The sequence below is a fragment of the Anomalospiza imberbis genome, chromosome 9, assembly GCF_031753505.1.
Source record: "Anomalospiza imberbis isolate Cuckoo-Finch-1a 21T00152 chromosome 9, ASM3175350v1, whole genome shotgun sequence".
Taxonomy (NCBI): domain Eukaryota; kingdom Metazoa; phylum Chordata; class Aves; order Passeriformes; family Viduidae; genus Anomalospiza; species Anomalospiza imberbis.
In genome coordinates, this window is record NC_089689.1 from 14,413,036 (window position 1) to 14,439,461 (window position 26,426).

Consider the following 26,426-nt stretch of genomic DNA (forward strand, 5'->3'; position numbering starts at 1 on the left):
AAGAATCAGTAACTTATTCCCTGTGTAAATAGGTGCCATGTGAAAGCTGGTAAGACAGCATTTCCCGTATGACAGAATTCACACAACCCATTCCTTCGGGAGCAGCAGTCTGAGCAAGGTCAGCAATTTGGAATGAGACTGAGCTGAGAATAGCATTTGATTTTAAATAAGAGGTTTGGACTGTGTTGTGTTAAAGATACTGTGAGAAGCAATTAGACACACAAAACCTGGGAAGTCTACTGGGAGTTTTGAAAACACCCATTTGCTCGAGGGTATTGGCCCTATCTGTCTGCTTTCCTAAGTACCAAAGGGTCCACATATGCAAAGCTGGTTTTGGTGGGATTGCTAGAGAGGCATTCCTTACTGCCTTTCAGCTTCTGACTAAAATATTCTGTCTCCTCTTTCCTATCACAACCAAACTCATGCTGTGCAAACTCTGCAAACCTGGCTGAAGCCATTTCCTCCTTAAGAAAAAGTAGGATTTTACTTGCAAGCAAGTACATCCAAAGGAAGGAAGTTGCAAGGAAGTTTATCAAAATAAAGGAGGAACTCATGATTTCAGTTGATAATGCAGTGTCTCAGTTCAGTTGATGTCTGTGGTTCCCCTTTCTGTCTGTTTCCTGCAGAGCTGTCATTCCACTAACTCATCTCAGTTGAAGACATGGTGATGTTTTCTGCTTTCCTCACACAGGTTTTTGTGAACTTTGCTAAACAGCAGATGGAGGATGAGGAAATTCCTTTGCATCCGCGTGCAGCTGGAGCCAGCCGAGAAGCCAGGGTGTCCCCAGCTCTGCATCAGCAGGCAGTTGCATAGGCTGCTCCTGCAGCCTCCAGACTGTGTGTGTGCACAGTGCAAGCATGTGCCATACCAGAGCAGAGCAAGGGTAAAACAAAGGTTTGCACACTCAGTATTACACTGATTTTTTGCACCTTTCTGAGCACTGTGTTCTCAACAATAACAGCCCTAGCAACAGCCAACTTCTACTGCTCTACCAGTAACACTACATGCTGAGAGTGTCAAAGGAAAGGCAGGTCCTTGCTATAGAATAAAATCTTCCTCTAACATAAAGTCCATTATAAGATACAAGAAGAGAAGTCTCATTCCTCCTTGTTGACATATAAATAACATCAAAGATGGATTCTCTAGCTGGTACTTTCAGGCTGGCAGATTTTTCTTCTTTAACCCTTATGTCAACTGCTTCGAGTCAGCAGACATCCCAAGGCTGAGAGCACTGCCCATCTTAGAAGCAGATTCCTGCTGTGCTGAGTGCATGGGACTATCAAGGTCAGAACAGTGCTGCCTGATGAGGCTAGTCCTGGGAGATTGCTTCACTGTCTCACCAGGCTGCCAGTGAAAACAGACGGTTGTCTCAGCAAGAATGGAAAGAATTAATTCAGAGCTCAGACCCAGACAAGAAACTTGCTTTAAAAAAAATTAATTAAAATGATCTCATACTCATCTTCAAGTTGCCTCAAAGAGAGGCCAAATGTCAAAATGGAGATTAAAAAGAAAGGGAGTATGTCCAAATCTGCCAGAAGTTTTGTTTTCTTGTAGAGACATGGAAAGATCTCTTTGTTACTAAACAGGACCATTTTTTTCTTCTCTTCTGCCACATTAAGTGTGTGTAAAGTGTGAATATGGTATGTGCTTTCTACCTCCTCAGAAGGAAGATTTCAACCTGCTTGTACTCCACACTGCACTCAGTGGGAAATCATTTGATATTTAGTTCTTTTTTCTGGTTCACAGTTTAACTACTGGCAAAACAATACTGAAAACAAATTCATAATGATGTATTGCTTCAGTTATCTATCAGATCTAATAATTTCTAAGAAATCTTCTCTAAGATATGTTATACAGAATTAAAATCTGGGTCATGTATTTTTGCTTTGAAAGATATTTTTCTTCAATTGATGTAGATTTTTTTTTATAAGGACACTCTTGCTTTTTACTGTACAAAATATTATGAAACTTCAGCAACCAGCTGTAGCCTTCTCTTTTTGCCATAATTATTTAAACTGGTTTTAAAATAGATTTTATTGGATATTTCACCCTTACAAATAGTTGCAAAAGTCTTTCTATACATCTATTATAGATAAATAAATTAATTATGAAACAAAACAGTATCTATGCATTCTCTTCATATTCTAAAATAGCTTCTTTAAAATGTCATTCAGATAGATTTCAATAGCCTTTTTTAACTAGATTTACACAAAACCCAACTAAGTCCCACAGAACATCCTGTGACAAAGGAAACACAGGAAATCCAAAAGGAAGCTGATTTTTCTCCCTGGCTCTGAAAATAGGAAGAGCGTTCCAAGGACTAGCAGACACTTTATGTATTTACAAAGTGTAATAAAAACTGCTGAGAGAAGCCTGGTGTAAAATGCCGGGTAAAAGGTCGATTAGTATCATAAGGAGATGTTATATCAAAACAGACGAGGTATCAAAGATATGGCATAGGTTAGATTGCTTCTGAATCTTATTTACTAGTATGCAACTACTAATGAAGACCAAAAACAAACAAAAAACCCCAGCAGAGGATATATTACATTCACAAATAATATGAATATTTCTTACTTAAGATTCTTTTGGCAAATTAGGGGTTAGACCCAAATCAGGTTTTTGAGATATGGCCTCTTTCTTTATTCCAGGAACCTTTCATATTCTTTGGTAATGTTATCTGTTACAAAGCACCTGCCTCCAGGCAGCACACTCTCTTCAAGTCAAAGAAGGTGATCATGCAACTGTCCTGAGGCCAGCTGGCCGTGCTGGCTGAACTGAGCCCTGGTAGTTAGCTGGTGTGTCCTCGTTCCAGTGTACTTCTGTCTTGCAGAATGCCACTGCTAAATTTGGAGCTGCTTTTCAGCACAGACTTCTCAGGGTCTCTGATCCAGCAATCTAAATAGACTAGTACAGAAAAATCTAAGTCAGGTTACAGTGAACTGCAGGGACTTTTTTTTGCAGCTGTGCAACGAAGCCTTATCTTTTAAGGTGCTTCTGAGTTGAGAATTCTTGAATATAAGGAAGTATAGCTTTCAAGTACATACAATTTCCATTAGCAGTGGTGATTTAACATGCACCAAAATCCTTTTAATTAATTATTTTTTTTTGGCAGGACATTTATGAGGTTTTTCTTCTTGAAGTTCTGTGCAATATTCATATTGAGCCTTCTTTTCTTACAACAAAAAGGGAATAATTGGCATTCTGTGACTCGGATAATCCTTGAATTCTCGTAGGTAGGTGCAGTGTTTATCCTTTGCCCAGACTGTCATCTGAATGAAGCAAAGCAAGGTGAACAGTCCCACTGGAAGGAAGAAAAAAAAGATAAATTTCATTATCACATTAAAAACATGCTCTTGCTGCTGACATCACTTGAGGTTGAAGTACCAAAACATTACTCACCTGGAACACACTGAGTCATGATAGTGAAACTGATCCAGGTCCCCACCTGTTTTGGCCAAGGAAATTTAAAATATTTCTGGTGACAGCATTTGCATTTATCTCTCTATTGATCAAAATAACCTTGTCCTAGTATAGGTAAATAAAAAAAATCAAGGTCAGCCAGATCAATTTCTACTGTTAATGACCTTTAGTCAAAAAGGTGAACAGTGCCTTATTATGACAAACAAAACCTTCATATTTGCTTCCACAGCTATTACAATGACAAACTTTTAAGCATTCACAGTGTCCTTCCTGTTTCTCTGCCTAATTTGTATTCATCAGACCTCCAGCACTATTAGCAATGGTAACTTTCTATAGTCCAAGGCCCAATGGTGTTCTCCTTAACATCTGTTGATCTCCACTGAATTTCAAACCTGACACTGTCCTTCTGTGCAAGAATGAATGTTACACTGAGTTGCGCTGACTTTATCTGCTTTTGAACTCAGGAGTTTAGCTCCTGATTAAGGAATATGAAATGATAAACTGATGAAAGTTTCTAAAGCAGTCACCACCTACACAAGTGATTGCGTAACTTAAAATGGGGAAGAAGACTTTGGCTCATTTTCTCTATCACAGTATCTTTTATTTGTCTGACCACTATCTTCCTGCCTGCAGAGATATTTCTAGGCTCTTACATTATAAATCCACCAGACACCTCCATCCTCTCATTGCAACACATGATCAGTGACAATCTCCCTGCTCCTGGCTGCAGAATTTGCCCTGCTTTACAGTGTGTCTTGTCTAGCAGCCACACAGAAGCACTGGCCTGGGGTCAGGGCAGTCTGTGTAAAGTTAGTCACATCAGTACTGACCCAGGGGAGGGGAGGAAGAGCAGACAAATTCTTGTCCACAACCTGATTTCATGGGGTTTAGGGAAGGAGGGGAAATGTACTGAGCTGAACGGTTCCAGAGGTTTCTTCCATGTAAAACATTCTAAAAGAAACAAAAATATATTCAGCAAAAATAAATCTGAACATCTTTTTTGAAAATACATACCTCATATGTATAGTTAGGGCAAGATACAAAGAAAAACAGCCATGTGAAAGGATTCTTTGTTGGATATGGGATCTTACAGGTTTTGGATCCTATAGATTAGAAAACAAATCACAAAATATTCACACTCCTAAATATATTGTTTCCTGTAACGACAACCCAGCTCTGCCTACTTCTGTGTCTCATGACTGTCAGAGGGACAAACAGGATGTGGGAAGACAGGATGTCCTCTGGACTCACAAGAGGAATGGGATACCTGTGAGGGAACTTTCCCTTGCTCACCTGAACATAGCTTCTTTCCTTTTGCACTGGCAGTATAACCAATGTAACTGCTCCCAACACAACCCAGCCCAAAAGAATAAAGATTACAGTAAGATAAGAAGTGCTGTTCAACAGTCTGATATCAGAGTCCTTGCACTGTCTGATTTCCCTTAGATTACAGTGCTGAGCAACCTATGCTCCCAGAGCAGTCAGGGCCGGTATCAACACCCCCCAGGATCAGGTCTTTCCTGAAGCAGAGTAACTGAAGGAAGTACTGAATGGCTACGCAAAACTGAAAAATGATGATGCAGTTTTTACCATTTCTCCAGAGGTCACTGAGTGCAACATGAATGGAAAAATTTCCAGCTTCACACAGCTGCAAGAAAAAGTATGACAGAGTTAAAAATGTTCTTCCCTTCTATTTGTTTTTCTTCCTTTTGTTATTTCCTGAGGTTCTTTAAAATATTTAAGAAAAGGAAAATAATCTATTATAAATATAATAAATATCCGTAACTAAGACTACTGACAGAAGGATGAAACATCTCCATTCAAATATGAGTCCATATTATATTCTGTTATATATTTATGATTTTTTTAGAAACTTGATATTTTTCAGAAACTGTGGACTCCATATCCAAACTATCAAATTTATTACTTACATAATCCCCTTGAAATCTAAATAAACCGCAGGGGATAGAAGTGAACTCCGGGGATACTTGCTTTATTTTTTGATCATTCTTATGTCTTTAAAAATATCCCAAAAATTATTTGCATAGTCTTGGTTTCTCAAAAGTTATTAAAACCCCAAGGAAGATACAGTTTGGTCTCCAAGTAAGTTTTCTTCTCTAGAGTATAATTGATATGAATTATGAAATGTAATTGACCCAGCTTCCTTCACTGGATTTAAAGAATGCTTCCCCAATCAATTATGAAGAGAGTGTATTGAAGTGACCCATTTATATGATTATGGACAGTCTCCAGTGTCTGCAATGCATAACTATTAGCAAATGACTAGTGGTCAGAGCCTCTGAGTTTTATTCCCAGCTCTGTGCTTTCAGTTATGGAGTTTCTTGATAAAATGTGAATAGATTATGACCTCAAAGAATTTTCATCCTGAGAAGTGCTTTGGGATCCTGCAGTCACTGATTAATTTGTCAAAGCAAGTGAGCAACTGATGTTCTAAACAAGTTACACATACATAGAAAAGTCTTTTTATGGAAGTACATCTTTATTGGCTACACAGACTTTGCTTCTGCATGTATGAAGTGTTCCTAGGAATTGTGAGAATGAACAGTGACTGAACAATTTTGAATCATAGAGAACGCTGTAAACACATTTTGAAGCTCAGCAAAATGAAACTTTATCAGCAATTATCAGCAATATACTCTCTTAGTTGGCCAGTTCTTTGAGATTTATGATGCGTTGTGATTCTTAATACTCAACAAACAGTTCATAAAACAAACTCACTGGCTTTTAAACACAGGGTCACAAACTTTTAAAGATTATGAGAGATCATCCCAGCAGATAAATATACTAGTCTTGGAATGGACACTGAATCAAAATATTCCTTTGTGTACAAAATCACATTAAAAATTCATGGATTTCTCTGTTTTGCATGCAAGTGGTCGGCTTTAGTAGTACATCCCAAATGTCCTAGTCCTGAGTATCTGTTTATCCTACTCACTCCTCCACTTATATGACAGAAGAAACAAGGCGATATATTTATCATTTTATAGAAAAAGCAAGAAACCTACCAGAAACATGATCACAGCAAAATTTATCTGTTTTTTCCCATAAGCTATTAAAAAAAGAGTTTGCATGTCATTAATACTAGTGCACAAAGTACATACATAAATACTTAAATCATTGAGTGTTGTTTTGCTACTTACAAGGAGGAGTGTAAAGAGGATGATTGATGTAATATGCAAGCCAAGCTGCAAATCCCCAGTAATATAAGCAGTTCTGAAAAATAAGCATTTTTTCTTTGTTTGAGTACAGTCTTTTAGGCCAATATTCACTGCAAGGACTGTTGATAACAGTGGATCGGGACAATCCTTCAGCTTGCTGATAATACAACAAGAAATGGCAGTACTAAGTGTGGCAGGTGGGAGCAGGTAACAGGAAATAAGAAAGGAAATAGTACTAATAGAGTTAAGATTTCCTCTAAAATATCTCGGACCTGTTAAGTTTATAAATAGTTTGATCATATGACTGAAAACAAAATTGTCTGGCAAGCCATTGGGCAAAGTTGAAGAGCATACAGACTGTATGTTAAAGAGAAAATTGTTTTGCTTACCCCTGAGAATGTAAGACTAGATTTGGGCACTGTCCTCTCTTCTCTGTTTACTATTTTGCACTGCCCAATCTTCTGTCCTCTTCTTCACCCCATGAGTTTATTTCTTTCCCATGCTTTAACTTTTGCCTGATGCTTTTCTCTACACTTTCACTATGATTTTTCTAGTTTGTCCCTTTTGCTGCTGTCCTTGTGTTTCTGCGATGCATTTTCCACTCTCTAAACTCTGATAACACAGCTGTCACTAATGGCTGTACTGACACATTCCTGACCAATCTCAGTGCTTGTTCATAGGCTTTATCCATGAAAAAACAACTTAAAACGACAATCTTTACTTCTTATTTGGCCTCCTTGGCCCGTCCTCCTGTGGGGTTTTTTTTTGACAGTCATTGCTGCTTTGGTGTCTTGGTGACATTTTATTGTCTCCCTCCATATATATATGTAGATGTAGGTGGGAAGGAGGCCCTTTCTTGGGCCCTTCCCTTGCTCTGTGCTCTAACCTCTAGGTGCCATTCTCTTGCAGACAGACATTAACCCTCAACAATTCATACATTTGTCTCTCATCAGTTTAGTCTTCTTTACCCAAACTAGTGCCTCAGTTTTTGATGTATTAGGGTATGTTTATTTATCACCTGAATTTCAGCAAGACCACAGCTGAGCTCTTTATCTTTCTTTCACCACTTCTTCTGTTCTTCTCTTTATCTTATCTTTCTTTGCATACTATTTTCAATTTTGAGCAAAACTCTGATCCTCTTACTCTTTCTCGTAAAGGTCCTCCACTCTTCCTGGTCCTCTTTATTTTTCTTGGCCTTCCAAATAGGTTCCTATACCTTAGACATTGCTAGGTGTTTCTGCTTACTCCTTCACCGCTTCCTTCCCTGCTCATGCAGGCAAAAATCCCATCCAAGGCTGTCCTGCCTGATTTAACTTTTTTTTTTTTTGCTTTGAATTTTGCAGTCTTTTCCCCCTGTATATACCAGAACTGCATTTCTAGCAATACTACCCTGGAAAAGTGATTACCTCAGCATGTCCAACCTGCACTAGCTGACTGCAGTGTCTGATGGTGCATTTTTCTGAAAATGCTGGTGCCCCCTCATTTGCTGCAAACAGCTGTATCAAAAGTTCAGTTGCATTTCCACTTTCTTCTCAGGGTTAATTGAACCAGTAATTACAAATCAAGTGGGATGAATGAGCAAAAAAAAAAAAAAACCCAAAAAAAAAGCTTCCCTGTGATGGTGATGACTTCATTTTCCCCCAGGAAATGCAGCAGAACCACTGAGGGGCAGTATAGGTAGTGTCCTATCCATAAACTACTGCTTCCTCCCTTAAACTAGCTTCTTCAACAGGCACTTACAATTTACTGACTGCTGTACAAACTTAGGTGGAAACAGTTTCTTGTAATCTTGGAATGGCATCTTCAGAAAAACCTTCTCCTGGCTTCAAGGCTTGGCACAGGATGGAACATATGGCAATGGATTTCAGTGAAGTAAAATTAAATAAATAAATAATAATGGCTCAGCCCCCAACAATACATGTTATAATTGAACTGAACAAGTGCTGTTCAGCCAAAGAACATGATTTACTGCAAGAGTATTTCTCAGTTATAAGAAAAGAAACTTCAAAATGAGTGGGGTCTACCACTGCTAAGGACCTTTACAGTAATACTTGTAAATGTCCAACTGCCACTTGAATCCTTATTCCTCATACAAACACCTCCAGTGAGGTTCAAATAGGAACATACAGACTTCATAAACTCACTTGGAAAAAAGAAAGTTTCTGTGAATCCTGAATAATAAAGCTGTGGATCAAGTTCAGATATTGCAAGGATCCCGTAAGTAAATTATTCCTAAGTTTCCAAACTTAGGTTAGGACTTTTGTCTTCTCTACTGCAATTGACAATCCATAGTTCTTGATATCCTGCCTATGTTTATTCATGACCAGCATGTACCCTTCTGTTTGTCTTCTTATCTTGTCTTCTGGTTTAAAAGTATTTATTTAGTTCTAATATTCTCTTTCCTCCAGATGTTTCTCTACAAAGTAATGATATCCCTTCTTTTTACTCACAAAAATGTACATGGATAAAGAAAGACCATGTAAGACCAGTCATGAGACTAATCTTTGAGGAATTCTTCTGGTACTTCCCTATTATTAAAGGTCTGACTAATCTTTTTTTGGCACAGCCATAATTATCTTTCTTTCAATTAGTTCCTTTATCACCACACTATTTTTGTATCAATCCCTATTTTATTCACCCTAAGGAGTTGTTTACTGGGTCCAGATAAATCAGGTATTCTACCTTTCCAATGCCTAGAAAAAGCATCTCTTAGAAAAAATTATACTATGTTAGATGCTCTGCTTTTGGTAAAGCTGCTGCATTGTAGGGCATAATTTATTCCTAGTTCCATTTGGGAAAAAGGAATGAAAATCACATCTCTCATCAATTCCCATCTCAGATTTCTGCTTATTGAGACTGAAGTATCTCCTGGACACAGAGCATTCCACTGCACTTAGGAAATAACCTATCTCTATCTGCTGTGTATGTGATCAAACCCTGAAAGTAAGAAGCTTTGTCTACCACTTTTATGTGATGGAAAAATGGAAAAAAGATGTGATGTTTCTCACACTGGCACAATTTTGGAGTAACACCACAAAGGCAAATGAAATTATAAAAGCAAATCAAACCCAAGCATTGCTAAACAGGTAGAATAAGAACTGTGATCAACTTTGGAGATGAAAGCAAGGGCCACCAACCTGAGGAGATGGAAAAGAGAAAGAGATCAGAATGACTGGTACAAATGTCAATTTTAGCAACAACCATTTATATGGTCTGAAAGGAAAAAGTAGTTGTCAGAGATGACAGTGAGAAAAATAATTATCACACCGATTATTTTTTCAAGGTAAAGTTGCTCATTTATCTGCTGTTTAGCATGCATTAGCTACTGTTGTGTCAAGAACAAAAGATCTACAAGATCTGTTGTGTCAAGAATGAGATCTGTGAACCTTTTAACATCTCTTGCTGCAGGAAGCACAATAAATTTCTAGGGAGGATTCTTCTGAAGGGCCACTGCTCCACTACAGACCCTCCTTTCCTGAAAGCTATCACCTGAAGGTCCAGAGCCACTGGACAGCTGTAAGGAGTTAGCCACAAGGTAGAGCTTCAGCTGCTACAAGTATCACTGCCATAGTGCAAATTACAAGGAATTGCCTAAATCCCAAATGTTAAAATTCCCAAATGCTTTTCCAGTTGATAATCTCTTGTCTTCCTTAGAATAAGTTGTACTTTTGACTACTAGTGTATTCTCTGTTGCAAACATTTGTAAAATAATTAAAGCTTATGAATAACCATGCAGTCACTGCACTACTTCTCAGACACCCAGGGAACAGAGTCTGCACCCCAAGAGCTGCCCTGTGCCACAGCAGCACTGGTGATATCAGGGAATGCTCCTGTGGAGAAGAAAATGCTGAACAACTGATCTGCTTTGCACTGGATCAAAGGTAAATTAAGAGTTCCTTAACAAGAAAGAGAATTTTTGGGGCAAAGCAGATATAAAATGACTGCTACAAAGATTTTTTTTTTCTAAAATAGTGGCTCTCCCACCATTGTGCCTGCCTGTACGACCTTTAAAGTTAACTTGTTACTAAAACATTCACACCTAAGGATCTAGCTGAGTGAAAAGGAAGGGTATGCTGAAGGTTTAAAATTCTAAAAAGTAATGAGACTTCTAGAATATTAGTAACATTATGACAGCATGTGGCTTATACAATAATGACGTTAAGAAATATTCTGAAAGAACTTGGGGCAGCTTTATGGGTGAGATTTGCTGTGCATTGCTACAAAAGCCACACAAAAATGTTTGTGGTGCAGAGGCAGAGCATAGGCTGGATTTGTAAGGGCAGCTGTGGATAGATTCTGGCACAATTTACCTTCACAATATTCCTCAGTGGCATAGTCCCACGGGAGAATCGATGAACAAATACTGTTTCAATCAATCTTTTGATGTAGTGGAAAGAATGGCAGATACATGCCAAGCTAGAAACGGCAAGACAAAAGCATTTAAGAGTGCTTAAAAAAACCCATGTGTGGCAAGACATTTGGAATAAGACTACAAGAAATACTGCTCAAGCCTGCAAACAGACTTACTTAACTACTGGGTGTGGACTTGATGTAAACCTCTCATCCAGTCCATAGACAAAAGTCATGCGGAAATAAAACACAAAATAGATGAACAATGGACCTGTATATTCTATCAAAAATACCTGCAAAAAGAGAGAAAATAATTAGACAGTTGAATTAGATGATGGTTTTACTTTGGTCTCTTTGTGATAATGAATGCAGTGGGATAAACACCTCCACACATCCAGGGTGGCATTAAGAGAGGCAGGGAGGGAGTAGAAAGTTTGGGCTCGGGCTGTGAAACTAGTAGCCATGCACATAAATATTTTGCAATGATTTGCCTCAGTTGCATTCAAACAGCCATTGCCAGTGCAGCAAACACAGTATGGGTATGAAAAGATAGTAATGGCAGCCCAGAGATCATGACAAATATGCATGCATGTTACATTTATGCAGCTCTCACCCTTCTCTTGCACTCAAAAGCTGTTGCTTTATTTTGGTTTAAAATGAAATTTGGTGAAGAATTTGTCTTGAGAAATAGGAATTCTGCTTCTACTGAATGAATTTTGTTTAAACTGGAAACACAGCTTGTAAGTATTCACAGTGACCCCATCTGTGTGAACAGTTAGCACAGCAGTTGTCCTGGGAAACAGTAATTTCATTCTATGTTCAAACAAGCTTTAATTGGAATACTAGAAGGAAAATAAAAAGAAAGAAGGAAAAAAAAATAGGAAACCAGAGAAGCTATTCTCTAATTTGATTTCATTTCAGCTAAGTGTGTATTTCTTAGGAATATCAGTTTAAATTGAAGTTAACTTTGGACCAAATACTAACAGCTTAATTTTCCACCCATCTATAAGCGAGGAAGGTAGGCCCATACCTCACTTACAGAGAAAGAAGGGAAACTGATTGTACTTCTGTCACAAACAAACAAACAAAAACCCAACAACTAAAGACAGCAAACAAAAAAACCCAAACAATCCCAGTTCTCTAGTGTGTTTAGAGTTGTTTTGATACTCAGAAAATTTGGGTTATTGACTTCTGTTACAATCAGCATTTTCTCTGGTAAAGATCAGGTTTGCTTGCAGATGAGAAGCTCATCTTTTTTTATTTGATAATACTGAAGTATTTGTTGGTTTTTATTTGAATGAAGTAGCTTGAAGGGCAGGGAGAGTAAAATATTATGAAGTAGTAGAAGCCTGGTGTCACTCTGCCCTGTGATATTTTGGTCGATATTAATGCACATGTGTCTTGAAGTCTACACTGCCATTAGAAGTTTTTGTCTGTCTTCCTGGTTTTTTGGATTGAATAATAGCTGCGTGATTTTTCAGCATTGCATCCAAAGTAAAGATATGAAGACTTAGTCTTGCAAAACATATTTGACTTTTTTTTATTTTACCTCCTATTAATATTGTCTTTGCTATTTGTAATCAACACAAGGTTTTGTTAATATCTCATAGCTAATAAGTGGTAAATATGCCTTTAAATTACAAGGTACTTTTCCCTTGACATTGTGCTGTTTATTGGAACTAGTGTAATACTGTGCAGCAAGGACCTTCTAGAGAGCTGGAAGGGTCATTGGTCACCTCACTGCATAAACAGCAGTGCTGTGTTGCCTGCCAAGTGAGTTGTGATATAATTTGCATTTGATCTAAGACAGTAAATATATGCAAGGTCTTTGTGGATGGCTGCTAATATTGCAGAAATTATTAGCTGTCATTAGCCTGTCACTGGTATCCTGGGACACAGTCACATGCAGACAGCAAGTAATCATAATTTTATGCATTTTCTTGCTGAAGTCACTTCCAAGTACTGACATGTGAAGTTGCTCCCATGCCTCTTTGCTGGACAAACTCATTGGAGTATAATCCTAATTTTGTCAGGAGTTACACAGGACCTGTGGAGCAGATTGCCAAAGGCATTTACATACCTAGTTCCTAATGATTTTGCAGTAGACATCCATTTGACAACCTGCATTTTAGTTCTGTAGAGCCAAGCTACCCTGCAGCAGGTTTTCCACTGCTGCTCTCCCAGGGAACTAAATAGGCATTCAATCCGTTACTGCTTTCCCTGATTAAATGAACTGAAGCAATGAGGATTCATTGCCTGCATCCACTATCAGAGCAGACATCATGCAGAAATATTGGAGAGAAACAAAAAGTGATGTAAGGATTAACTGTGGAAAACTAGCCATTAAAATGGCTCAGACTTGAAGCAGAGCTCACCGTAGTCCATCCTATCTGTGGCCCTAAATCTTTAAAGTATAAGGTAGCAGTTGTGCCAACAGGGAGGTGCTGCAGGATTTCTTCATCCCTCAGGGACTTTCCTTCTGAGTAGGAAAGAAGTAATTACATCTTAATGACATTCAAGTCCACTTTGGAAGCATACTAGCTTTATATGGTGCTTTATCTATGAGACTCCTTGATGTGATGTGGGTTTATTGGAATCTCATTAAACAGACCAAGAATATTTACACTTAATTTTTATTTATCCCTGTAATCACATATAAGCCTGGATCCTCTATTCACACCAAAACAGTTAAGAGAATTCTCAATCCTATGTGTCTGCCTAGTCTAGTAGACTTTCTTCATCACTGCCAACAGCAGAATTTGTTGATGGGGCAGTGCCCTTTATCACAGTTCACTGACCTCCCAGTCAGCTGCACCTCTCTCTTCCACTCTTCTCATTGCTCATCATCAGACAAACAGAAGATAGGATAAGCTGTGTTTGGAAAACTCTCCTACAGAAATTTTCATTGTCTTTCTTTTCCCAAACAACCAGCTAGGAGGTGATTCCACTGTACTTGAGCTTTTAATGCCTAGATTTGGAGGAATCTCCAGAAGGCCAGCATTTTCTCATGGCAAGTCTCACTACATAAATTCATAGAGCAATCTGACAAGGGAGACCTTCAAAGAAGGAAACAAATAATCATACATCTATTTTCCATGGATAGATTTTACACAATGAGCAAATCTTCACCAGCATACTTTTAAGGGATTGTTTAAATAAACTTATCCTTAATGAAAGCAAAGGAAGTGTTATATTTTAGCTAAGATGAATTAACACAGTTTGGCAATTAGACTTTCTTTTGTGGACTCAGGCTATGTAAGAGGCTTCTAGTAGCAATACCTACAAGTGAAGTCAGACAGCTGTCATCAGCTTTGTCAGCAATTGCTATGTCCACAGCAATGTGTTCTGCATTAGCTTCCCTCAAAAGATCTGTAATTCCTGCCTGAGAACAGGATTATGTGAATTGATAGCTCAAACTTGGAGCCCTTTTTGGTAACTCCCAGCTGAGTATCATCATGGAGATCATTTGACTGCAGCTAAGGGCAGTGAATATCTAGATCCTGTACTGCCTCTCTGAAAAGCAACAGTGCTCAGTAGTTACAAAGTGCATTGGAACAAGGTGCAAACTCCTGAGTTAATTACCAGGCACCAGGGTGTAACTGTTTCCTTCCAAAGAATTGTATTTGTTCTGGATTCTCTTCAGTCTTCACAGTGCTACCTAACATAGCTGGAAACGGATTCTCAAGTGCCAGTACCCTTAAGTACACCTTTCATGCCAGGGCCCTGCTCGGTTTAGTTACTCCAGACCTCACAAGTACTTACGTGGATCAAGTTTTATTGATTGCCTTGCTGGGTACCATCGAGGATCTGTAAGACCATACAGAGTTGTGTGATATACAGCGTTCAGTTTACATCACCCACTACTGTAATGAACTCAATACAACAAGATGAGCTTCATTCAAAGTTTTTATAAATATTTATTAAACACTAATATAGGTGCTAATTATGCAGCAGAAAAAAAATACAAAGCTGTATCAGGAGAGGATAAAATAATTTTACTGAACTCTCACTGTGATCACATTCATGTGCAGGTTATCAGCATTATGTGTGCGTATATTACGTTTCAAATTATGTAGCTTTTTCCTATTTATATACTGGATATCCTGATGGGATGTGAGCTGCTGCAGAAGTTATACTCACATAATTTATGGAACATCAATCTGATCTCTCTAATTGTAGCATTTGGTTCCACCTAGGCAACAAAAATATTGTAAATATAAGATGCATGTTTTGAAAGACAACTACTAGGTGTAAGACTATTAAGCCAAATAGAAATGTGACTTAGACAATGTAACTATTTCTTACAGATGTCTAGCCTTGGCAGGAAGGATTCAAAGAACTGACAGGAAAAAGGCAGGACAATTTTTGACACCTGTTTCAGAGGCAGCTTCTCTAGCAGTGATCAAGAGTTACTACTACAGCAGTGACAATTTGATGGCTTCTGAGTACCACACAACTGGCACCCTCTTAGTAAAGCAACTGAAGTTGTCCTTTTTGCCCAAAAGCTCCTTCTGGAAAAGGGTTGAAATACACTGTAGTCAGCATGAAGTTTGCATAATCATTGAAAGCGGCCAAGGAAAGGCTACCAGGAGATGAAATACCCTTCATAAACACTAAATCTACTAAAAAAACTTAATAATTTCTAGAAAAGTCACCTAGTCTTTTAAGCAGATTTTTGTTTTACCTTATCTAGGAAGCATAGCTGTTTCTTTGTCTCCCAATCAAGGATTTCCACCTGAGGACACAAAACGATAATTAATCATTATTGGCTAAATAATGTGTAAACTCTTAGCTGATTCCCAATTTCATAATTAATGTCACTCTCAGAGTGGGACACCATTTTTCTCTGATCTGTGAATTGAGTTAAAAACCTTCTTAATGTTCTCAAGAGCCAGCTTCAATCACCAGTTTCCAAAAGCACCCAACTTGGATAAAAAAAAGCCAAATGAATTGTCTTCTTGGATATATTCAGTAGCAGAAGTAGCTAAGTTTTTGATCAAAAAAGTGATCTTGGCTATTTTCTTATGCTAGAGCAAGTGAAACAAGTAGGAGGTAGAGAAGTTTCACAAGAATCACTAAGGAACGGTACTTTTATGATTCATAACATTATAAAGAGTTTAAGAAAAAAAATTAAATTATATATATGCATAAAAGCAAATATTCTTAGTACATTAAGCTTGAAGATTATTGCGTATTGTTTCCAGAATATTTTAATTGCAAAGAGAGTGGAAAATATTGGTGGACATAATGAACAAATGCAGCTAAATATCTGGGCTTCACAAACACTTAAACATTTTTAATAGGAATAGTTAGTGTTACTCTTGCCTCTTCAATCACTTGTTTTGTTAACTACATATTAGCATTTTATATTCCAAGAAGAGGTTTAGCTACAGCTGTGAAAAGGAAAGAGCAGTTTATTTCCACAATCAAATGGCAGTTTGGCAAAATGTTATGATTTTGATCAAGAGCCAAGCAGAAAAGTCCCCAGACATTTCAAAGCCCGATTGCAGCAGCTCCCTAAACCTCATTGCAGTTGTTGGGGTTTTTATATAAACATCTAGCATTAATTATGTTTGGTATTAACTGGCCAAATGAATAGATTAACATTAGTCTTTAAATATGATTCCTCACTAAAAATAGGAGTCACAGTCCAGTATCTTTCTCAGAGGGTTGCTTTGAAGAGCTCATTTGGTTGGAGTATCTTATTTCCTTGTTTCACTTGTCCCAAAGGGTTCTTTTTCTTTTGGCACAGCAATGGAGCACTTCAGCTCCAGTCACACCTATCAAATCTGATCTCCACAAGGAACACTAATGCCATGGTATTTTCTGCCTATGCATTGTAAGCTCTAACTGGGACATTGAGGGAGATAAGTACTGTTCCTCCTTTGTGATATGTAATAAGTATGTGATGGATTGTTAGGATATGTTTTCCCTTGGTTTTTTTTTATATTTTAAATAATACACATTTCCAGTATTAATGTCTGTTTGTGTGAAATCTCCATGGGAAAGCAAATGAAGTGGATTCCTTTCCCAGAAGACTATTCTTGAAATACATCATTCTGACACTTGCAGTCCACAGAACAAGTACAGGGCAGAGAGGGGGCTGTAAACCACTTTTTGTCCTTTCTGATGCCAAGTTGCTACAAGGACTATTGAAACCTTTGGTGTATCTCAAAGCTCTTTTGTCAACAAATACCATTGGGCTGCCCTGCAGACTGCAGCAGTGCCTACACTTTTAGTAGTGTCCTTCCCATCCCATACCCAACCCAAATATATATATATTTTATCAGAATCCTCCAAGGGCAGTTTTAATCTATGGCCTCTAGTGGTTGTATTAGAGAGCTATTCTCCAGGTCAATTACAGTGGTTTAAATATCTTTCTGCCACCTAAGGTATTTTAGTTGGGTTATTCTTGCTATGCACAAGACCAGACTAAAAATTACAGAATTTTTCTTTTGCTCTGTGGTTTTCATGGGAGTGGCTGTAGAGAAATCTCTGTGAACCTTTAGAATCAGTGTGGAAAACAAACCAATAAAGCTTGATTTCACTGTTATTTTGTTCCGTTCCAGCACAATGCTTTCAAATGCCCAACTGTCGTACTTGCTTATACTGGTCCATGCAAATACCTAAAGGAAACCTATGGAGATGATGGATCCAGACTCTTCTTGGAGGTGCACAGAGATAATGGTGGCCGGGAATGTGTTTGGATGCAATAGGAGAAAATCCAGACACAAGGAATTTTTTTCACCATAAGATAGGCCAAATGTTAGAAGTTGCTTAGAGAGGATGTGGAATCTCCATTCTTGGAGACATTTAAAGTTAGACTGGACAGGACCCAATGCCATTTGATCTGCATATATCTTCTTTGAGCAGGAGTTTGTGTGATTTCCACAAGGCTCCTGCAACCTAAATGGCTCAATTTTTTTTTTCCACTTCAAACATTTAATTTACTTTCAAGATCTAAGCAAATATCAAACATTCTTTCCCTTTTCAGAAAGATGGATGCTGGAACAGCTTTAGATTCCACTCCAGTCCACAGCAAATTGTACAGCAACAGAGTGAAAGCAAGGTAACTGTTTCCTCTAACTATCACATCTTTCTCTTAGATTTATCAGAACATCCCCCAGTGTAGATGTTCCCTGCACAAGAAACAGAAAAGCCTGATCCAAAGCAAGAAATGGTAGTTCCTGAACATCTTGGCCAATCCCATGAAGCAGCCTAGCACTGAACACAATGTTTCCAGCCTTGAGGCACAGCACCAAGGCAGTTAATGCACTGGTTGGCAACAGTTTTTAGGCACCCGGCAATCTGTTCTTGGAACACTTACTGATGGGTATCATCTCTTTTAAACATAAATTGTTTGGCTCAGAGAACTTTAATTTCATTGTGTTTTCAAAGCATTTAGCACAATAGGACACCAACTGTTGGCCTGCATTAGTGCAGTAAGACTTACAGTCCATTTATTTGGTGAATTTTTAAAGACATTTTAAACTACAGCTTCTCTGAGACTACTTAGAGGAGAACTTAATCAATAGGCAGATTTGTGCAAGACATTAAAAACTCTTTTATAAGTGATTACAATACATATCTTTGATGTTTAGAAGATAAATTTATAGTAGAAACTTCTTCAATTGCATAAGGATTAAAGATCGATAGCGTCATTTGTAAAAGAAAAAATCGTGATTATAAATGTTTAGAACATGAACAGGTTGGGGGCAAAGAATAATCAATACACAATATAAGTGGAGAAAAGTATATTCAGCTGTTAAATTTTTATAAAGAAAATAAAAAGGTAAAATAAAAGTATTCATAAGGGAAAAACAGCTGAGCAAAGTGTTTAAAAAGAGTTTTTAAGATGCAGTGTCTCTGTAATAGGATTGCAAAAATATAGTCACTTGAATTCCTGCAGTTTAAAGCCATTGCTAAAGTGCTAAAGGATCAACAGATCTTCAAAAATAATGTGATCATTATTATGGAAATACTGACACATTTATCATGCCTGTGCATCTTAGAAGTTTAATTTGAAACCACTTGTAATCAGTAAATTGAGTAAACTTGAGTGAGACTTTATAAGCCCTGACATAAGCATATATTGTATTGATTTATTTTTAAATTACTCAGTTAAAAAAAAAAAAGTTTATTTCACAGTATAGGAACCAACCAGTCTGAGAAAGAGCAATGCAGAATGAATTCTCCCTGAACTGTTAGAATGCTTACATAAATCAGTTTATTTGAATTTAACTCTAAAAAATTAATCCAGTGGTTGCCACAGTCCAAACTGTGGCAAACTGAATCTTTCTAAGTATTTTTCCTATAGAATTATTCATTTTCTCTATCTCCTTTGACTTTTCTTTTGTTGTCTCTGAAGGGAGTAAGCATGCCTTAGTGTGATCTCACACTAGGGCATATCAAGAATAGATTTCTTCAAGTCAAGAGTTAAGCCAAAGGGAGATTGCTGTAAGTGTAGTTAGACTGAAAATTCTGCTTGTGCTACTGCTTTACAATTGACTCTCAGTCTGAAGCTTCTCTTGCACCAAAAGGTACAAACTGTTGCAGAGGATGGGTCTAAGGATCCATCTAGAATTGGTTTCTGAACAGCCAGCAGCAGGTGACTCAGAAAAAGTAATATAACAGGGCAAGAATGTAGTGACTGAGGGAAAGGGAAGAGACAGACACAGTGATTTTGATTCTCCTGCACCAAAAGTGCTGCCTATATATTTAATAATTTTTCATGGATTTCTTTCTTCAACTAGTTTATCCATTTGCCTTTTAAACCTGTGTAAACAGTCCTGAGGCAGGAAGACTCACAGCTTAGCCACATGCTATGGGAGAAATTCCCAAACCAGAACCGAGGCAAATGTTCACAAAGCAAAATTTCATCATCTTACCTGTGGAGTGCTGAAACTTATTCTCTATTGTAGTCCAGCTAAACAAATCCTTACCTCTGAAGCAATGGCTCATATTTCATGAGACTAGAATCTTAATGCATTATTTCACTGTGTATAAAAACATACAGTGATGCCCATACTCAAAGGGTTTTCTAAAATGAATTTTCACTTTTGTAGAATTTAGATGTCTAACATTTACAGGTTCACAAGAGATACTCTAGGTATTTACTCCTCAGCTTCCTAAGTTCTGCTCTTCTACAAGCCAGTGAGCACCAGTGTTTGACCTGTGCTGACACTCATACTGCATTTTTATTTCTTCCACCTGTTTCTGATTTGCTAGTTAGACATGCTTTCATCTAAATCCCCAAGGATATTGATCCAGTAAGCATCTTTATCCCAAGGTCAGCACAATGCACAGCATTTAGATTCTTTCTGGATGAAACTAAACTGGAAGCAAAGGAGATGATATAAAGTTCTTCATGATTTACATGTAATAGACACACTGCCAGGAAGTGGGAAAATTGCTTTGGAATGTCTTTTGCCATTCCCCATTTCTCCCACAGGCAGACCAAAAAGTACAGCCAGGAGAGGAATTCAGTGAAAAGAGTTGTCTCCTACCAAAGAGAAAGCCTGAATTTCTGTCTCTCTGGGTTCCTTTTATCACTGCTCCCTTCCACTGTAATTCTGTTCAGTATTTCTCTGTAGCAGATGCCTTTTGGGATACCACACAGTAAAGAGGTAAGAGTTGAAGTACTTGGATACCCTGACCAAATTGTCTTATCTGACCTCGGAGCTGGGTGCCTAACCCAAACATTGCAAAACCCAAGTTGCTTTGTAGACCTGGGCCTAAGGACGATAACAGGTAGAGCTACAAATGCTCATCCTTCAGAAAGACACGGATTCATTTATATAATTTACAGAGATAAAATGAGTCAGCATAAGAACAGTCAGGAAGGAAAAGGAAGGTCCATTCAGGTGGGAGGCTGATTTATTTTTCAAGAAAGGAAAAGTCGTTAAGGCCTTCACAGTGAATTCTGGCTCTTGAAAATCTATGAAAATGTTTCAGCTTTTACTACTCTGAGATCTTTCAGGAGGAAGCTCAAGATGAAAAGGAACCTCCACCAGTTAATACTGACTCGGTGCATATTTACTTAGGCTGGCTAACACAGTGCTGCATGTTGCCAATTTCCCAGGCATACTGAAAAGTCACATCATTCACTGAGTATCACTGTCACTGTGAAGCACATTGGAGTGCCTCCATCTGAGAACCTGAGCCAGCTTTGACTCAATGCTAAGAAGACATCCGGGTTTTCCAACACCACTGCATAACCTTTTCCTTGTGCAAGAGAATATTCACTGCCTTGGGGCTTTAGTTTATGGTTATTTTCTACAATGGCAATATTCAGGTAGAAGAGTTATACAAATTTTTTGTGAAATCGCAATCATATCTTTATATCAGCACTGTGATTTGCATGATCAAACTTCAGTATTTCTAGCTTCATTACTACTCTTTGTGCATAATTTTTTGTAGGAATGTCAAAATGTACATACAGTCTATGCTTTTGACATGGAATTGAAGAAACTGAAGAGGTTTTTTTTGTTTGTTTTTTACCTTGCAGCATCGAGGATGGATCTGCTGTCTTTTGATAGCACAAGAAGACTGGAAACCTTGGGAATTTTAGAGAGCTTATACAAACAGGTGAACTTACAAAACTGGTGGGTTTTTTTTAAAATATACTTCAAAGAAGCCCATGTTTTTTCCTAATATAAGACTTTTAATTTCAAATGTAGCCTTCAAATTCTGAGTAGCCCCACGTACTTCCTGCCAATGAACATTTTACTATCATCTTCTCCTATACAAAATTAAGTTTCTCTCTCAAGCTTCACAGAGAAAAAAGACAAATTGCTGTCTTCAAGTAAAGCAGTACAACTGAAGTTGAAGTGTTGGTAAGTGTGGGGAAAAGTGGTGAGAGAAGAATAAGGGATAACATTTGCCCTGTCATCTCATCTCTTTCTGTGATGATAATCTTTAGTGTTACTTGTGAAAACAGAGCAGATGTCTTCAAACAGCAGGGAAATTTTCAGTTGTCCCTTTAAATGACTGCTCAAATATCTCATATGTGGCCTTGTCTTTCTGGCAATTCTTGGAGGATACAGCATCTTGACATGTTCTGCAGTCCTGCTTTTAGCACTTGCTCTCAGTGCTCTTACTTGAAGAGGCTTTAGACAGCATAGTTCTGAGAGGGAGAAGCCTTTGTAACAGGAGCTGTGACATCTCAGCCATGCCAGCCAGCCAGCAGTCACCACCCCCCTTACATTCAGAGGGTTTTCATCACAGACAGAAGAGGGAGGGAACTTTAAATGCCAGCAAGGGGGGCCAGTACATTATTGCTTTTAGACTGTACTGCACATGTCAGTTCCATCCATCATCAGGGAGTGAAGATTCCAAAACATTTTTGGGTATCACTGCTCACAAAAGGCACTTATCATCCAAACTAATCAAGGAAGCAAAAGTACAGCTGTGGGTCTTGTGACACTAATTTTCTATAGTATGAATATATTTGTTCAAGGATCTTTCCTCAAGGAAGTCAGAATACCATACTATTTTCTTTATATGAAATGCTTTTGAAGACCTAAACCTGTCAAGTAAAAGGAAATGGTACAATTCATTAGTCTAACTTCAGAGCCCTACTGGAGACATTTACATCTGAGCATGTCACATAGGCATCCCTCGTATGGAAAAGAGGAAGAGAGGCGCTGTTAGGATAAACAGTATCATGAGCTCTGAAACAGACCTCAGATAGGTCAGAAGAGTTGTTCTCTATGCAACTTAGAGAATTGAGCACTCCTAAAGAGCATTCATCTAGATACAAGTCTCTGTCGTACATCTCAAATTATCAGGTGCAGTATTTTCAAGTATATACATATTTATTTATAGTTGTCCTTGAGAAGCTTCTTCTAAACTCTTAGTGATAAAAATGAGGTGAAAGTAGAAACAAACCAACATCTGAAGTAAACATGACAGTTTGGTGATTGTGAAGTGATTTGTGATTCTTATCAGGAAGCACCACAGAAGAACAGTAAAGGGTAAATGGTTTGTAAATGTGTAGGGGAAAGTACAAATTGGTACAGTTCCTCAAAGAGGGAATGCTAAAGTTTATAACAACAGCAGAGATTCTGCCTGCCCTCCCCAGGAACTACTGAGAGAAGTGGGACACTCACCTTCTCTTTTTACATAGCTCAGTTTTGCATGTGTGGTGGGAAAATGCAATTCAGGATTCAAAGTCAATGGATTTGTAACAGAAAACAAATCAGGGAGAACAGTGCAGAAAGCAATGGGAACTGCACTGCTAATGCTACTTAAGCAGTCTTTGTCCACACCCTACTCCTGAGACTGCTCACACACTGGATGAGCTGGGCAAATCTGTTTCCACCCATTATCTGCTATAAAAAGAAAAGGACTAAAACATACAAGGCTGACAAGTAAATTCATGAATCATGCTGAGTTTGCTTTAGTGTTGCTTAAACACGGGATCTTGACTTAGGACTCAAAAGACCTGGATCTCCTGTTATTGTCCTGCCTAGTGAGACTGAGCAGGTCATTCAACCTTTGTGTGTTTCCCTATCTGCAAAATCAGGTAACAATAATGATGTCTGAGCTTTTGAGGTCTTCTAGTAACTAGTGCTCGTCAGGAGTTCAAGTAAGTCTGAGGCAGAAGAGCAAACCCGAAGTGACTAAAGGCAATCAGGAGGGTATTACACATGTGCTTGCTTCCTGCATTTGGATCTCACAACAGTTTGAGTTCTACCTCACTGACAGAAATCCATGAGGCATTAAAAGCTTGGTTGTTTTTCTTAAAACAATCCTGGAAAGTCAACACTGCAGAGGAAAAAGCACAGTGCGGGTGCCTATCTCACACCCAAAAAAGCTATAGGCAGTTTATTTTGTTGAAATATGATGTCTGGATCATTTTTATATCTTTGAAAAGTAAAACCTCAACTTTTAGGTTATGGTGAGTTACTAAACGAGTAGATGATTTTCAGATTACTTTGGATTCTTTTTGTTAAAACAACTGCTTTGTAATTTGCACGGGAGGAGGAACATTCCTTCCCCTGTGCAATTTTTAGGTAAGTTGTTATTGAGAAACCCAAGTATCAGCCTGCAGAAACACAGTCAGGATTGCTGTCATTTAGCTTGTACAGACCCGCTTTTGTAATACAAGCCGCTCTTTAGATTTTTTAGCCAGCCTAACTAATTCTAGCAAAGACTGTGTGGCTGTTTATATAAGTGATGAGATGTTACCCTTGAAGCTCCCCAGGTGCACGTTACTCTGCGCTTTCTGTAAGCACAAGGAGCTGATGCACTAAACTCCGCCCGGCTGTTTTTCATTCCCCACTCAAGATCGAGCGCTCCGTGCTAGCACAGGCCCCTCGCCCGTATCCACCGGGCAGTGGATGCCTCGCCGGGAGCCGTCCTCTCGGCTAGGGCACCAAATCCCCGCCGGCTCCCTGCCGCCGAGCCGAGCCGGCCCAGGGCGCTGCCGCCCGCGGCCACGCCTGCACCGCGCCGGAAGGCTGCGCGGGACGGCTGCCCGCGAGGTGCCCGGCGGTTGGCGACGGGGTTTTCCGAGAAGTTGGGGACAGAAGGTGCCGAGAACATTCCTCGCTCTCTCCGTAGGGCTGGGACGCACTGCCAGAGCCAGTACAGGCTGCCCGCGGTGCTGCCCTAGGCAGGACCCGCGAGAAGCCCAGAGCCATTGATCCAGCGCCTCCGCGGACCGCCGAGAGCGCGCCGGGAAGCCCGGGGATTTCCCCCGCCCCGCTCTCCGGGAACACGTCCGAGGAACACCGGGGACGCGGGGATCAGGAACGGCGAGGGGAACGTGCCCGGGAAAGGATAGGACGGGGCGGGCGGCAGCCTCTTTTGCGCCCTCGCCCCAGTGAAACCCCCGGGGAGCAGCGTGCTGCTCCGGGTCCCTCTGCCCGGCTCCGGAGGTGGTCACTTCCCTCGCCAGACTCGGGAGCGGATGGCTCCGGCTCCCCGGTGTGCTTCAATGCAGATGCACGGGGAAGAGAAAGGAGCCCGCCGGGTCCCGGGCAGCCCCGTCCACCGGCGGCAGGATGCTGCGGGACCTGGCCCGGGTTCGCCTCGCCTTGGCCGCCCCCCGCCCCCGGCGCCGCCCGCACCCACCTCGAAGAAGCCGGCTCTGCCGCCCATTCTGCGGGCACCCGCCGCGCCGCCCCCGCCGCCGCCCGCGGCGCCTTCCGCGGGGCCCCGCGCTGCGGCCAATCAGGCGGCGCCCGGACCCCCCGCCCCGCCCGGGCCGGGGCCGCTGCCCGGCCGTGCCGGTGGGCGGCTGCTGGCAGCGCTGCCTGCCGAGCCGGCGGCGGTGCCCCGGGCAGCCGCAGCAGTGCGGGACCGCCGGCACCTCGCGCACGCCAAGTTCTGCAGCTCTCGGTGTTCAAAAACTGCGGGAGAAGAACAATACACACCGGCCGCTGGGAGTGACATTTCGTTCAGAAGGGTGATTTATTTTTCTGTGAGAATTACTGCAGGAAATATTTTTCTTTTTAAAGGGCTGAAGTGTCTTAATGTGATAACTTGAAAAATGCAATTGATCGTGAGCTAGAAAACATCCTGCTTTTTGGTTTTTGTTTTTTTTTTAGTTTACCTGATGTTTCAGGGGTGATTGGACTGACAACAGAACACTGCTGAGATCCCTTCTCCTCCCGTGATGTGTTCCTGCCACTGCTGGGGATTACATGCGTGGCATAAAGTAGTACAGAGCTGACACTGGTTTTCTTCCACCCAGTCTTCATTACATGATATCTTTTCTTTAAGAGCTAAGGTAATTAAATATCAGCAAAATCTACCAGGCTACAAAGGAACATTGCCTTTTCACTGCCATAAATTTCTATTAGACAGAAAGATTTATGCTATATACTGTTTGAAAACATTCTGCTATCTCCAAGTTTAACCTTCTTGCACAGATCTATAATCATCAAAGCTACTGAAATATCAAATAATAAATTTCACCAAAAGAAAAGGCCTACTGGAAAGCCAGAAATCTGATCAGAAAACCCTAACAGGATGTTATTCATTATCAGTGTAAATATGGGCAAATACAAAAACATACACTGCTTCACAAGCTAACCCCAAGACTGGAGAATTAACATTTGGGTCAGGTTAGACATTCTGGATTTTTATGCTAAAGAAAACGGAAACAAAATTATTGTTTTTCCAAATAGGCTGGCATTTCTTTCAGTTCATTTCATTTCCACATGCTCTGTAACCATAAAGAATCATGAAAACGTTTCCCAATATGAAAAATTAATCAGATCACAAATATAAAGAACATTTAAACTAACCTTCTGTACTAGAAAGTGATCAGGCAGTGCTTCAGACTGACAGAAGTTATGCAAATTGGTTCCCTCTATTAGCACACCATGCAGCTTGAGGGAAAAAAATCTATTAAAAACACAATTCAAATTCCCAAGCTGACTGCAAAACTAGAATTTGTGGCTCACTGTTCCCTTTAACTGGAGTTACAGGAGAGAAAAGCCACCCCCCTCAACTCTCCAGTA

The 26,426-nt window shown here is 39.6% G+C and overlaps 2 protein-coding genes across 5 annotated transcripts in view; one reads left to right on the top strand and one right to left on the bottom strand.

Annotated features, from left to right (window-relative positions):
* ABCA4 (ATP binding cassette subfamily A member 4) overlaps positions 1-2,119 on the top strand; it is a 73,035-nt gene extending 70,916 nt beyond the window's left edge. Inside the window, exon 51 of the mRNA XM_068199791.1 lies at positions 692-2,119. Coding sequence (XP_068055892.1) covers positions 692-814 — 123 coding nt within the window. The 3' untranslated portion in view covers positions 815-2,119. The remainder of the gene's footprint in view (positions 1-691) is intronic.
* LOC137479370 (very-long-chain enoyl-CoA reductase-like) lies at positions 2,018-26,283 on the bottom strand. Of its 4 annotated transcripts, none has more exons than XM_068199794.1 (13): positions 26,211-26,283; positions 15,638-15,688; positions 15,094-15,145; positions 14,716-14,760; positions 13,329-13,432; positions 11,131-11,246; positions 10,914-11,019; positions 6,586-6,658; positions 6,451-6,494; positions 5,015-5,072; positions 4,439-4,527; positions 3,404-3,449; positions 2,018-3,305 (listed from the first exon to the last, which is right to left on the bottom strand). In XM_068199794.1, the coding sequence occupies exons 3-13, from the start codon at positions 15,107-15,109 to the stop codon at positions 3,178-3,180; spliced, it is 825 nt and encodes a 274-aa protein (XP_068055895.1). In that variant the 5' UTR covers positions 15,110-15,145; positions 15,638-15,688; positions 26,211-26,283; the 3' UTR covers positions 2,018-3,177. The 4 variants fall into 4 exon arrangements, with proteins under 4 accessions (XP_068055895.1, XP_068055893.1, XP_068055896.1 ...); XM_068199792.1 differs by lacking the exon at positions 26,211-26,283 and adding an exon at positions 25,033-25,354; XM_068199793.1 differs by lacking the exon at positions 26,211-26,283 and adding an exon at positions 25,033-25,360 and having other exon boundaries at positions 3,091-3,305; positions 3,404-3,529.
* Positions 26,284-26,426: the final 143 nt, after the last annotated feature.